General features: G+C 44.3%; 1 protein-coding gene across 1 annotated transcript in view; it reads left to right on the top strand.

The window, feature by feature from the left end:
- The window catches only part of FBXO42 (F-box protein 42), a 68456-nt gene extending 54703 nt beyond the window's left edge, over positions 1-13753 (top strand). Inside the window, exons 5-10 of the mRNA XM_053575091.1 lie at positions 2849-3002; positions 4338-4448; positions 6317-6413; positions 7170-7226; positions 7924-8040; positions 8567-13753. Of these exons, the coding sequence (XP_053431066.1) occupies positions 2849-3002; positions 4338-4448; positions 6317-6413; positions 7170-7226; positions 7924-8040; positions 8567-9682 (1652 nt within the window). The 3' untranslated portion in view covers positions 9683-13753. The remainder of the gene's footprint in view (positions 1-2848; positions 3003-4337; positions 4449-6316; positions 6414-7169; positions 7227-7923; positions 8041-8566) is intronic.
- Positions 13754-14923: the final 1170 nt, after the last annotated feature.

Below are 14923 nucleotides of genomic sequence, written 5' to 3'. Positions count from 1 at the left end.
GGATTGACACAAGATAGAGAAGACTCAGCTCTGTGGTCAGACCCCGTGTTTTGGACTGGATTGTTCTGTTCTATTAGAAGAGTATTCGGGCGGCGCCTGTGGCTCAGTCAGTGAGGCACCGGCCCCATATACCGAGGGTGGCAGGTTCAGGCCTGGCCCAGGCTGAACTGCAACCAAGAAATAACCGGGTGTTGTGGCAGGCACCTGTGGTCCCAGCTACTCGGGAGGCTGAGGCAAGAGAATCGCTGAAGCCCAGGAGTTGGAGGTTGCTGTGAGCTATGTGATGCCATGGCACTCTGCCAAGGGCCATAAAGTGAGACTCTGTCTCTACAAAAAAAAATAAATAAATAAATAAAATGATTTAAAAGAATAATAATAAATAAAAAAAAAAAGAAGAGTATTCAAAATAGATGATGCCACAGTGTTCTTAGATGCTCGCTCTATACTTTGAGGAGTGGTACCTCAAAATATGAAGTTATGCTTAAATTAGATCACAAGGAAAACTGTCCTCCTCTGCCCCACCTCCTCAACCTTGAGACTTTGTAAGTGATACCATTGAAACAGTCCAAACAGAGCTTTCAAACCATGTTCCCGTAGCCCTTTGCTGAGGGGGGAAACTAAGCTGGCCACCTAAATTGGCACACCTCAGCTGCTATTAGGTTAACATAGTCTTCAGATTCCTTCTGCTAAGTATCCTTTGAAAATGAAACCTACAGGCCGGGCATGGTGACTCACGCCTGTAGTCCCAGCGCTGTGGGAGGCCGAGGCAGGTGGATTGCCTGAGCTCAGAGGTTCAAAACCCATATGAGCAGCAGTCAGCCAGAGTAAGACCCCGTCTCTACCAACAACATCAAAAACAGCCAGCACCGCAGGAGAAAGAAGAAAATCAACAAAAAAGGAGTACTTCAAACAAAGAAGAATGAACAAGCACACTGAAATTAAAAATAAAAAAGAAAATGAAACCTACAGCTTTATTAAAAAAAAGTTTTAATATTCTAGTATTTATTGACACTTGGATAGTGGATCAAATTACTTTGTTTTTTGTTTGTTTGTTTTGAGACAGTCTCAAGCTGTTACCCTCAGTAGAGTGCTGTGTCATCATAGCTCATGGCAACCTCCAACTCTTAGGCTCAAGCAATCCTCTTGCTTCAGTTTTTCTATTTTTAGTAGAGATGGGGTCTCACCCTTTTTCAGGCTGGTCTCAAACTCATGAGCTCAAGCAATCCACCCGCCTCAGCCTCCCAGAGTGCTAGAATTATAGGTGTGAGCCACCGCGCCTGGCATTACTTTGGTCTTGAATAAACTAAAGGTGACAGGCAGAGTGACCAATTGAGGGAAATAGATTCTTATTTTGAAGACAAAAGATTTTGGAAAATTATGCTCTTATGAGGTATTTGTTATTCCTAAAGTTTTCTAGCATAAATCAAATTTCTGGGTTTTTTTCCTTCAAAGTTTGGTTATTGTAGCTCAGAGGTCCAGCCCTGGATGGCCTTAGTAACCCTTGGTGTAAGGCTTACAATTTCATTGAAATTTGTTAACATTAAGCCTTTAAAGTCTGCCCCATTTATGCTAGTCTGAGGTCTGAGGCTGTCTGGCCATGTGAGGTCCATAGCTAGGGGCCTAGAGGTCACAATGTTAACATTGGACTCAGAAGAAATAAGAACTGTATTCTGCCTCTTGTTTACCGCTGTTTGGTGCCAGCAGTTTTTGGCTGGGGCTGAGTTTGAACCCACCACCTCCGGCATATGGGGCTGGTGCCCTACCCCTTTGAGCCACAGGTGCCGCCCAACCAGCAGTTATTTTTAAGTTGCATCCAGGTTGCTATCTTCTGTAGGGGATCCCTGAATCCCCTTACATTCTTTCCCTTCTGTCATTTGTTAGCTAAAGGGATAGAAAAGAAAGTCAACATTTATTGAGCACCTACTATGTGTCAGGCATTGTGTTTGGTGCTTTGAATGTATTTAAAGAAATTTTTTTTCTTGATTTGGTGCCTGTAGTTCAGTGGTTAGGGCTCCAGCCACATACATCGGGGCTGGTGGGTTTGAACTTGGCCCAGGCCTGCTAAACAACAACCATAACTACAACAAAAAATAGCTGGGCGTTGTGATGGGTACCTGTAGTCCCAGCTACTTGGGAGGCTGAGGTAAGAGGATCACTTGAACCCAAGAGTTTGAGGTTGCTGTGAGCTAAAACACCACGGCACACTATCAAGGCAACAAAGTGAGACTCTTGTCTAAAAAAAGAAAAATTCTTGCCAAAGCTGATCTATGAATGTGTTATTTAATACTCTAAACAGTCTTTTGAGACAGGTACTATCATCCCTAATTTCCAGTTAGCAAATTAAACCTGTGAGTGGCTAAGTAACTTTTCTCTAACTCCAGTTTTTCTGTGTTAGCTATGAAAATATATAAATTGGGAGGCTGAGGCAGGTGGAGTGCCTGAGCTCACAGGTTCAAGATCAGTCTGAGCCAGAGCTAGACCTCCTCTCTAAAAATAGCCAGGCATGGTGGTGGGCACCTATAGTCCCAGCTACTCAGGAGGCTGAGGCAAGAGAATCGCTTGAACCCAAGAGTTTGAAGTTGCTGTGAGCTATGATGTCACGCACTCTACCAAGGGTGACAAAATAAGACTCTGTCTCCCAAAAAATTAAAATTAAAAATAAATATATAAATTGGTGGCAATTTCTTCAGACCTGCAAACCCAGTTTTATTTCTCCCTTTCCCCTATAGCTTTCTAGTATTGGTTCCCAGTTTGTCACTCTTCCAGGGAAAGGTGATCTATAGGTAGCCTACCTATGGATTGTTGCGAGATCTTGAATCCTAACTATGATGTTATTAACTTCTCCTAGGGTCTTATCCTTCTCCCAAAGCTGGAGCGACTCTGGTTGTGTACAAGGACCTGCTAGTGCTGTTTGGTGGCTGGACGCGGCCAAGCCCTTATCCCCTACACCAACCAGAGAGATTCTTTGATGAAATACACACTTATTCACCCTCTAAAAATTGGTAAGTCATGAAGATATGCTCCTTTAAATCTGGAAGAAAAGATTTTAAATCAGTGGATTCTTTATCTTTTTGTGTATCAAGAATCCCTTTGAGGGCGGTGCCTATGGCTCAGTCGGTAAGGCGCCGGCCCCATATACCGAGGGTGGCGGGTTCAAACCCAGCCCCGGCTAAACTGCAACAAAAAAATAGCCGGGCGTTGTGGCGGGCGCCTGTAGTCCCAGCTACTCGAGAGGCTGAGGCAAGAGAATCGCTTAAGCCCAGGAGTTGGAGGTTGCTGTGAGCTGTGTGAGGCCATGGCACTCTACCCAGGGCCATAAAGTGAGACTCTGTCTCTACAAAAAAAAAAGAATCCCTTTGAGTATTTGATGAAAGCCTATGGACTCTTTTCCCAGAAGTAGAAAAAGGTACATATACTACCACCCTAAATTCAAAACCCTTATTCCAAAGAGAAAAAGTAGAAGAGATTTATTCCTCTTCCAAGAAAAATAAATGAGCCAGCCGAAGAACAAGGAGTTCTTCAGCTTTAGCTGCTAATTCCACAGAAGTATTATAGATCTGGATGATTCCTTACTCCCTACTCTCTCACCAAGACTGACTCCCATTGTTTGTAATTTACATGTATTTTTTAGATGACAGATACCCCTGTTCCTTGTAATGGAATACTTAGTACATGGCTCCTGGAAGCTGCTACTGATCAGGGCTGTAGTGAGAAGTGACAGGTGGTGCAGACCAGGCTGAAGCAGCGAGAGGCTTTGATCTTGTCCCTTCTTACTGTCTTGTCATCTCTCTACACTATTTCTAAACCATCTGATATTGAGAACTTGAAAGTGAATGTAACTTTAAGCAAGTATGTTAAAAAAGGCACAAAAACCTTTTGTCATCTTCTAGTTATTATCGTAACAATACTTGTTCTGGAAATAATAGGATTGTCATTTTAAATGGATGCCTTCTTACTGTTTTTTTGCCTTAAACATATGAGATCAGAAATAGATGGTGGGCGGTGCCTGCGGCTCAGTGGGTGGGGTGCCGGCCCCATATACCAAGGGTGGCAGGTTCGAGCCCGGCCCCAGCCAAACTTCAACAACAACAACAAAAAGAAATAGATGGTGCTATACAGTAAGGGGCTTACTTAGTAAGCTCTCATCTAATGGGTACGGTGTAGAGGCATACGAATACGGCACACATCCTAAATGAAGGACTCAACTGTAACTTGGATGCTACCTAACAAATGCAAACAATGTAACCCAATTGTATGTATCCTTACATTAATCTGAAATTTAAAAAAAACAAAAGATAGTACTGACTTCTTGGCTTCCTCCTATCTTCTTACATTAGGTGGAACTGCATCGTGACAACCCATGGGCCACCTCCTATGGCTGGCCACTCCTCATGTGTGATAGACGATAAAATGATTGTTTTTGGTGGATCTTTAGGATCCCGACAAATGTAAGTATATTTGGTTTGCTCTGTATTAACCTAAAGGTAAATACTTCTGGGAATAAAAAGTCAGCAAAGTGAACTAGTCAGGGTCAGTATTCCTGAGCATGAGTCTAATTAATCCAATTAGTTATCTCACTCTAGCATTCTGTTCTTTGATCCCCAAGGTACAGACCAGTAAGTTGAAAAACTGACTCCATAAAATCCAGGTTATGAGAATTCCTGTGTGACACGTACTTCCGTTTTTGTTTTATTTTCTATTTGAGACAGTCTTACTTTGTCACCCTCAGAGCACTATTGCATCATAGCTCACAGCAACCTCAAACTCTTGAGCTCAAGCAATCCTCTTGCCTCAGGTGCCCCCACAATTCCTAGCTATTTCTTTTTTAAGAGATGTGGTTTTATTTGGGCTCAGGCTGCTCTTGAACTTCTGAGCTCAGGCAATCCAACCGTTTGGCCTCCCAGAGTGCTGGGATTACAGGCATGAGCCACCATGCCCAGCCCTTGTGGTTCTATTTAACAGGAGCAAATTCTTACAGAAGACCCAAAGGTCTGCTTCTGGAAGGCGATGCTTGTACTTGCTCTGCTCTTTTACCCAGCCCTTTGGGCATTAGAGGGGAAAAGAGGGTGACTGATAGGACCGGTGGAAATCATAGGCACTCCAACTGAGATGGGCTGGGGAGTGGATAGGATGAGGCTATCCCCCTACCTCTGGCCATAACTGGCCAGCCCAGGCTAGAATTAAGAGCCAGAGCATTCTAGGTATATCACTCTCTGATTTCATGGTAGCAACAGTCATGATCATTCCCTCTGTGTTCTGGCCACTCCAGACCAAACTCTGTCCTCTCTTAGAGTAACACTATCTTTACACTTTGAAACATGTTGTGGAGCAAGACCCTAGGAACTAGCTTTTAGATGAGAGCATTTAAGATTGAAGATATTGGAGCTATTATTCCTGTATTCCTGTGCATAAATAAATGACCTTAGGGAGGTGACCATAAAAAAGAGATGGCCTGGGCGGCGCCTGTGGCTCAAGGAGTAGGGCGCCGGTCCCATATGCCGGAGGTGGCGGGTTCAAACTCAGCCCCGGCCAAAAAAAAAAAAAAAAAGAGATGGCCATCCAAGAGTTTGTCCTTGCCTTGAGAATTGGAGATGCCAGTTTATCCTTGATAAAACTGCAGCTTTCATTAGCTATTGTGAAATTACTCTTTGTAGCTGGAATCGATAAAGCTTTTAAATCCCGGACCATGATGAAGGTGTCTTTCAAGTCATTTTTTTTCTCTTCCTTGTGTTTTGTCATTGAAAGACTATAACTTGACCAGTAGCTCTTTCCATCTGTCATCAATTTTTACCTCGGGTACTACTGTGTGGCTATAGTCATAGCTCAAATGAGGCTTTATGGGTCAGTGGAAAGAGTAGAGGTTTAAAGGTCTCAAGATGACTGCTAAAAAAGTTAGAGGAAAAAAAAAAAAAGTTAGAGAAAAACAAGGCAGTGTAAGGGCCAACTAGGAGTGTGGTACTCTGCTGGGCATCTTTATAAAGGTGACTTCATTTGTATCAGCTCTTTAATAGCACTATTTTCTTTTTTTAGATAAGGAATCCAGAGTTAGAGAAATTTAAGTATTGCTTATGTGGCATTCACACATAAGTAATTTATTCTGGCTGCAGAGCTAGGATTCGGCAACATGATCTTTCTGGTTCTGAAGTCCCCGAACCTTAAGTAGGCCATCTCTGAACCTCCTCAGCCCAGGTGGTCTGTGTGAAAGTGAAAATTGTTCAAGTTTGTCAGCTGGGCACAGGAATGTGGAACTCCACAGCCACCATTGTGGTCCCTGGGAGTTCCCACTTCCCTTCATCCTTCTGTCCTTATCTCACAGGAGCAACGATGTCTGGGTCCTTGACCTTGAGCAGTGGGCGTGGTCCAAACCGAACATCTCCGGCCCCAGTCCTCATCCTCGAGGTGGCCAATCTCAGGTGCTCAGGAATTAAAATAACTATTCAACAAACACTGTAGCATCTTTCAGTTAGGACGGGGGAGGGAGGAAGGAGTCAGGGAAGATGCCAATGTGCACTATGCCAAAGAAAATTTATCATTCTTTTTTGCTGATATTTACTTTTTCAGCTTCTAATGGGTCATATTACTTGTAGTGGCTTTACATTGTGTCTTTTCCCAAAGTATTTCCTTTGCTATTTCATTTCTCAAGAGAACTGCCTTTTTTTTTTTTTATTTGAGACAGTCTGAGTTTGTCACTCTCAGTAGAGTGGTGTGGTGTCATATCTCAGAACCACCTCAAACTCCTCGGCCCAAGCGATCTCTTGCCTCAGCCTCCTGAGTAGCTGGGATTACAGGTACCTGGCTATTTTAGCGATGAGGTCTCGCTCTGTCTTGGACTGGTCTCAAACCCGTGAGCTCAGGCAGTCCAACCGCCTCAGCCTCCCTGAGTACTGGGATTACAGACAAGAGCCACCACGCCCAGCCTAAGGAAACTGCTTTTGATATGGTTAACTCTTCTTAGTATTTGATCAACAGAGAATGTATCCTTTAGATGAATTATCAGTAATATGTTCACAGGGCTCAGAACTGACATGGTTTGGCAGAATGGAGAGCTTGTGGTAACTAGAACACTCTCATTTGGGAGCTAGGTAGGCTATTTTCATATACCACTGAGCCAAAGAAAGTCAAATACCTGTGTCTTCATAGGTTTATTTTTAATTTCTTCCATTCCCCAGATTGTCATAGATGATGCAACTATCTTAATTCTCGGAGGGTGTGGCGGCCCCAATGCTGTGAGTATTGCTTATGTGGCATTCCCATGCACATGCTGAGTGTCCAAAACTTACTTCCCCTATCTTATTTTACGGGAGTATACAAGACTATTTCCATGGCATTTTCATTTAGGGAATACCTTTTCTACCTTGGGTATATATAGCCTTTGTATTTTTCTGGCCCTTTTGTTCTACCTTTTTTTTAGGATTGGGAAATGCTTTTAATCAGAGACATCTGTCTCTTGAATATTCTCTTTATGTTCTTCCTTTTCCTACTTCCTCTTTAGGCTGTAAGGTTTGCCACTATCATTCTTTCAAAGGGGAGCGGGCACTGGGGCAGGAAAGCAAGTTGGTAACTGTCAGAGTGCACGTGGAAGTTAAGGGTGCAAATTCAGAAAGTTGTGGATATGCATTGTTTACTCTCTCTCAACCCCCGAAACACTCACACATGATAAAACTGTGGGCAAGATTCAAAACCCCCTACAGTTGATTTTTGAGTCACAAGCACAATTTTGTGTAGCAGGCAAGTAGTAATATATGAATGAATGAAAGCATAAATGAAGGCACGCACAACCGAATGATTAACTGAGGATTTGATGTTCTTTCTGAAGAGTCCACATGCTCCAGGGACTAGACAGCGTGGCTTGGAGACTGCAGCTGTGTTGTGTTTTGAAACATGTGTCATACCTGAGTCCTGTTGTTGGTTCCTCTCTTACAGTTGTTCAAGGATGCTTGGTTGTTGCACATGCACTCAGGACCCTGGGCTTGGCAGCCACTCAAGGTAGAAAACGAAGAGCATGGGGCCCCAGAACTGTGGTGCCATCCAGCTTGCCGGGTAAGCAGAGAGCTGACAGGCCAGAAGGAAGAGAAGTCCTAAACTGGAAAACCATATTAATTTATCAGATCTCTAAGGAAACTTGCAGAAAAACAGAAAACACCTTTGTGTCACAAAAAAGGTGGATATTAACCATAGCTCCTTTGGCATTTTTCACATAAATGAACCATTAGATGGGGAAATTTATGTGGATCCCACTCATCTGTAAGTCCCAACTTCAAACATCTCTTTATCTGTGAAACTGTCTTTGGAGTCACTCAAACAAAAATTGATGCTTCCCTATATTTCACCCCTATTTCATACAGGTAGCTCTAATGATAACACATGTCTCTCACACTAAAGCGACAATTATTCCTGTGCCTGTCTCCCTTCTAGCCTAGAGTGCAGACTATATCATTTTCATTGTATGTCTCAGGTACCTACAAAATGCCTGGCATATTTCAGATTGCTCGTGATAAAATGTTTAATAAAAATGAGTGATCCAAATTTTCGAAGAGTCTGTGAGGAAAGATCCTTTGTCTTCCAGGTGGGACAGTGTGTGGTGGTCTTCAGCCAGGCTCCTAGTGGGAGAGCCCCACTAAGCCCCAGTTTGAACTCTCGTCCATCACCCATCAGTGCTACTCCTCCAGCCCTGGTTCCTGAAACCCGAGAGTACCGTTCTCAATCTCCAGTAAGAAGTATGGATGAAGCTCCTTGTGTTAACGGCCGCTGGGGAACACTGAGGCCCAGGGCTCAAAGGCAGACTCCTTCAGGTTCCCGGGAAGGGAGTCTTTCCCCAGCCAGAGGAGATGGCTCTCCTATCCTCAATGGTGGGAGTTTATCTCCAGGAACAGCAGCTGTCACTGGGTCTTCCTTGGACAGTCCTGTACAGGCCATATCTCCAAGTACTCCGTCTGCTGCTGAAGGATATGACCTAAAAATGGGACTTTCTGTGGCTCCTCGAAGAGGGTCACTACCAGATCAGAAAGATCTGAGATTAGGATCCATAGATCTGAATTGGGATCTGAAACCTGCTTCCAGTAGCAATCATATGGATGGCATGGACAACAGGACAGTCGGGGGGAGTGTGAGACACCCTCCTGAACAGATGAATGGTGTGCATACTCCACCACACGTGGCCAGTGCCCTTGCAGGGGCTGTCTCCCCAGGTGCCCTGCGTCGGAGTCTAGAAGCTGTCAAAGCAATGTCATCCAAAGGCCCCTCCACCTCTGCAGCACTAAGTCCTCCTCTTGGTTCGTCTCCAGGGTCCCCTGGGAGCCAGAGCCTGAGCAGTGCAGAAACAGTGCCCATCCCCCGCCCAGGGCCTGCCCAAGGAGATGGACATTCCTTACCTCCCATTGCCCGCCGCCTGGGCCATCACCCTCCACAGTCCCTAAATGTTGGCAAACCCCTCTACCAGAGTATGAACTGCAAGCCGATGCAGATGTACGTGCTGGACATTAAAGACACCAAGGAGAAGGGGCGGGTCAAATGGAAAGTATTTAATAGTAGTTCAGTGGTCGGGCCTCCCGAAACCAGCCTACACACAGTGGTACAAGGCAGAGGTGAACTCATCATATTCGGAGGACTTATGGATAAGAAACAGAATGTGAAGTACTATCCAAAAACAAATGCCTTGTACTTTGTGCGAGCAAAGAGATAATGTGTTCTACACCCTTTCCCTTTCTGTGGCTTTTACTTTGGAATTTTCCAGCGTGTAAGCATTTGGACTGAGAATTGGGAAAACAACAAAATTATTCCCATAAATTAAAACTGTAATTCCCAACCTAAGTCACTCCAGGCTGGGACCAAATCTCCATTAAGAAAAAAATTATATATAAATATATATATATGTACATATATATATTATATAGCCAACTCTGTTTACAAAAAGGGAGAGATCTCTGTCCTGGTTCAGATAAAATTGTTGCTGTGTTTTAGCAGAGGCTGTGCTGCCTTTTTCTACTTTGCTGGTAACTAGACCAAGAAGTTAAGGAACAGACTAATATCAGTTAACTTTCCAAAAGAAACTGAAGAGCCCCCTGTAAATTTCTATGTGGCCTTCTCAGAATTAAAAAAACGAAAGGGTTATATAAGATGCAAAGGTGGAGGTTTTAGTCTCATGCTTCAGGTGCTGGTAGGGTGAAAGTAACCTACAAAAAAGTGTTCTTCCCCTTCTCCTCTTAAAACCAAGAGAACCTGTTACAACGCTGAAGAAATGCCTGTGCCTGGCCCCCTTTTGCCCTTTACGGTTGAGGAAAGTTACCCAGTGAGGGACCAAATCTCCATTAAGAAAAGTTATCCATGTTTGTGTGCCAGGTCATCATGAGATAATGTGTATGAAACCATCAGCTGTCTACTTGGTCTTTGGAGTGCTTCCTGCATATCTCAGAAAACATTTTGGTATCTGTGGAATTTTCTGACAATCGTATTTGGTTGCAAGTTGCCAAAACCATATTTGTTCTCCTTTTTTCCTTTAGAACTTGGTCCCTGGAAGCTGCTTTTCCATTTAGTCTACTTCTTTTTTCTTTCTTTCTAGTTTTTTGTTTTGTTTTTGTTTTGAGTTTTATTGCCCCTAAAACTTTTTCGCTCTCTATTTCTTTTACAAAGCTCATGTGCCTAAAGAAATTGGATGCTTCTTAGAAATAATTCTGGAACCCTTTCTCTGATATCACTACGGGCCAGTAGGTATATCACCAAGATGCCAGTATTGTGAGAAGTCTGTGAAGCAGGGCAGCGCCTGTGGCTCAGTCGGTAAAGGCGCCAGCCCCATATACCAAGGGTGCAAGGTTCAAACCGGCCCTGTCCGAACTGCAACAAAAAAAAAGCCGGGCATGGTGGCAGGCGCCTGTAGTCCCAACTACTCGGGAGGCTGAGGCTAAGAGAATCACCTAAGCCCAGGAGTTGGAGTTTGAGTGATGTCACGGCACTCTACCGAGGGCCATAAAGTAAAACTCTGTCTCTACAAAAAAAAAAAAAAAAAAAGATGTCTGTGAAGCATCAAAAGATACTGTTTTTTCCTTGTTGGCTTTTTTTTATTTCCAAAGCACACTGGGCACACCCATCCCATATTTGTGGAATGTGGAATTGATCATAGAAGGGAATCCCAGTAACGTTCTTTCCAGAAATGATTTTTTCTTCCCTTGTGACATATATTCCTCTTCCTGGCTGTTTGACAGGTGACGAGGTCGAATATCATGTACTTGACCTTTATGATGCATAGCTGACCTTGGGAGCAGCTCTGCCCTTTGTGTTTGTCTTGTTCATGTGTCATCCAAACAGGGACTAGATTTTTACCTTCACTTTATTTCTGGGATTAGGTATAGCCAAATTGAGCATTGCTTTGGGTGATACAGAAAGTTATGAGTTACTAGTCTCCAGACCACAGCCTGGACATAGGAGATGTCAAAATAAGTTTATTCCAAATGGCACCATTTAAATATGGATTTTGGGGGGGGGGTGATTTCTCATCAGTGGAAAGTGGATTCTTGTTTTGCCATCAGGATTTAAATTTTGAAATATCACGTTTCCCATCCATTCTTCCCTTTTCCTTGTTAGTGCTCCCAGGCACCAGTCTGCTGCATCTGGCCCTGGGTCCTGGCTTTCAGCCAGCACTTAGCAGTCTGTCCCATGAGTGTGTTTTCTCCCATTACATCATGCTAAGTCCTTTAGGAAGCCATTAGCTTTTACCATGTAGTCTTGGTAGGAAAGCAGCCGTGGTGCCAAGCCCAGGAAAGGGCCAGCTCACGGGGGGAATCTGTGTTCCAGAAGCTGCTCTTCATGCTCCCTTAGATGAGGAAACAACCTTGTGCCTGCTTACTGCTGTGTCCAGCTGCTTGAAGCTTCACACTTTGCTTCCCAGACTCTGGTCCTCTGGCACTGTTGCCAGCCCTTGCTTGGCAAAGACTATTCAATCATGTTGGGGTCCTTATTTACAAAGGAAAGCTAGCCCCAAAGGTTAGCAATGTAGGCGTTCTTGTTGTTTGATCTTTATGACATTGCATTTGTGCATGGCCAGTGCCTCTAAACTCAGTTCCTATTTCAATATTATATTGTACTCGGAAGCCTGAAAGTCCAGAATCTCAATCTCATAGTCTTTCCCTTTGTCCTGTGGCCTTCTAAAGCCAGCTGCTAACCTGTTGATTCCTTCTTCTTCCCCCGAGGGGCCAGGTAACAGAGATGTTGATTCTCTTAGGAAGTCATCTGGTTCCTCGGAACTCTGCCATTCCAGTGTGACCCACACTGCTTATATCTCTGTGAGAAAAGTCTGCCTTGTCTACACCTGGTGGTGTAGGTCTTGGCAGCTCCAAGGCACTATGGGTGTGTACCTTGAATAAGCAACTTAACACTGTCAAGCTGATTTCTCCTCAGGCCTTATGAAGCCACATGTGCAATGAGACTTCAGGTGTCTCATCTGAGGTGAGCATTACCACAACATGTGGATGCTTCAGTTAGATCAAATTTAAACACAGTCTCATTTTTGACATGATACCAATTTTGTCTTAACTGAGAAAATGAGACAAAAAAAATTTTTTAAACCCTCAGGAGCACCTAATGCAAATACTTGTCAGTATTTAAGTATTTAAAATGCATTTTGTTTCTACTTGAAGCTTTAAACCCCTTCCATTCCTGCAAGTGTGCCTTGGAGAGCCAGTGACTTCGCCGCCGGCCGCCTCCTTGTTGACCTCATGTAAGAATTTTAGTCTCTTCCTACTACTCTCTTGGACAGAGCTTCCTGTTCTCTCATTTCACAGGTTATGCAGCAGAAAGTTTTCTGTTTTTTCATTCATATTTCTGCCCTTCTTCCACGCTTGGGTGGTAAGCTACACAACTCCACCCTACCCTATTTTGGGAGCACCAATTAGGTATTGAAACAAGCTAAAATTTCATTTTAAGGCAGTACTGGGCTTACTCTCCTCACAGCCCTCTGTGGATTTATTTAATTTTAATTTTTGAATTTTTATAGCGAAAGCTGAAACCATGAACTATCTAGGAACTGTGTTGGAATTCTTTAAAGAAGAGGGGAAGAGGAAGAAAGAAAGCCAACTTAAGAAGTCTTGACTTTGGAGGACAGAAATCTACCAGCCCACGGAGAACAAAGAGATGTTTCCCTGTCCTTCCACCTTCTCTTTCTGGGTTTCCTTCTGTTTTGCTTTTTCCCTTCCCCTTAAAAGTGATAATCCTGGTTGGTCTGTCTGTCTGATCTTGTCCTGTGATGATCCTGGCATTGTGAAATGCTCTGCTTTGTATTATCTGTGGTCTCTTACCAGCGCACAAGTCAGTGGGGAGGACCTGAACACACCCAGGGGCAAGGAAGCTGAACTTCGAGGCCTGTGTCCCACATAGCCTCCTCATGAACTGCAGAAGGCATGTTCTGCATGGTCACCAGTATGTGGCTCCTTCTCACCATGTTCATTGTCAAATGAGCGCAAATCTTAGGCGTTGGCTCCATTGTACTCCTTAACTCGCTCTGCTCCCCTCCCATCAACCAGGGTTCACGGCAGTGCACGCCCATTGTGCCCTGGCCAAGCTGGTGCTGTGAGTGATGTTTCCCATACGACTCAGGGATGCCAGGTGGCTTACCCTGAGATAGTCATTTTAGGCACATAACAATATAGGAATGAAAATGAACTTCATTGATATTTAAATCTGTCAATTTCATTTTTTGTTAATGTTTTCCCCTAATGACTTTTTAGCAATTTAACAAATAAAAGAAAATGGACAAATGTCTTAACTGTTTTATTAGTAAGAAAAACTCTAGTGATAAGAAGCAATTGAGGTTGGAAATTGGAGTTAGAAGCAAAGTAATTGGAAAGAAACTCCTCCTCTAGAAGGGCTGTGTTTTAGGGAAGAGGTGGAGAGTTGCCCTTCGCTGAGGACACCACCATAAAGTAGCTCTCTTGGCTCGGCCATAGTACAGTGGTTATAGCACCAGCCACATAACACTGAGAGTGGCAGGTTCGAACCCAGCCTGGGCCAGCTAACTGGCAATAACAACTACAACAAAAAAATAGCTGGGCGTTGGGTGGCTCCTGTGGCTCAGTCGGTAAGGTGCCGGCCCCATATACCGAGGGTGGCGGGTTCAAACCCGGCCCCGGCCAAAACTGCAACCAAAAAATAGCCGGGCGTTGTGGCGGGCGCCTGTAGTCCCAGCTACTCGGGAGGCTGAGGCAAGAGAATCGCTTAAGCCCAGGAGTTGGAGGTTGCTGTGAGCTGTGTGACGCCACGGCACTCTACCGAGGGCCATAAAGTGAGACTCTGTCTCTACAAAAAAAATAGCTGGGCGTTGTGATGGGCACCTATAGTTCCAGCTCGAGGCTGAGGCAAGAGAATCACTTAAGCCCAAGAGTTTGAGTTTGCTGTGAGCTGTGACTCCATAGCACTCTATCAAGGGTGACATAGTGAGACTGTCTGGAAAAATAAATAAAGCAGCTCTCTCCATCATGCTTGAAGGGTTGATGATTCAGAGCGTCCGTACCATCTGCGATGGAGACCCAAGAGAGGTGTGGAGCTTAAAGTAGAGGCCCAGGGTCTGCACTGTCCCTGGCCTTCTAAGCAAAGATGAGGACACAGAGCCCCATGGTGGTGAAGTAGCATAGCAAATGGTGGTTGAGGACACTCGTCTGAAACCCTTTCCCCTTCTTACCACTTAACCTTGGATAAAAGTGGTTGCTTCTGCCTTAAAGGACCATGAGGATTCTTCGAAATTGTTCCTGAAAAGTGCCTGGTAAGTTGGCAGCCACTGCCTTCCATTGCAGTCCCAGCTCAGCACTTTCTAGCCAGAGTTTTGTTTCTCCGAATAATAAAGGGCCAGAGGCCTACACACATTTAAGTGTAAATTACAGAACCTTGCCAGGGCTATGGAGGCAGGCAGTGCCGTGCCAGAATCCCTGACCCATGTCAC

Source organism: Nycticebus coucang, chromosome 22 (assembly GCF_027406575.1).
Source record: "Nycticebus coucang isolate mNycCou1 chromosome 22, mNycCou1.pri, whole genome shotgun sequence".
Lineage (NCBI taxonomy): Eukaryota > Metazoa > Chordata > Mammalia > Primates > Lorisidae > Nycticebus > Nycticebus coucang.
This window is presented reverse-complemented; position numbering and strand designations above follow the sequence as displayed.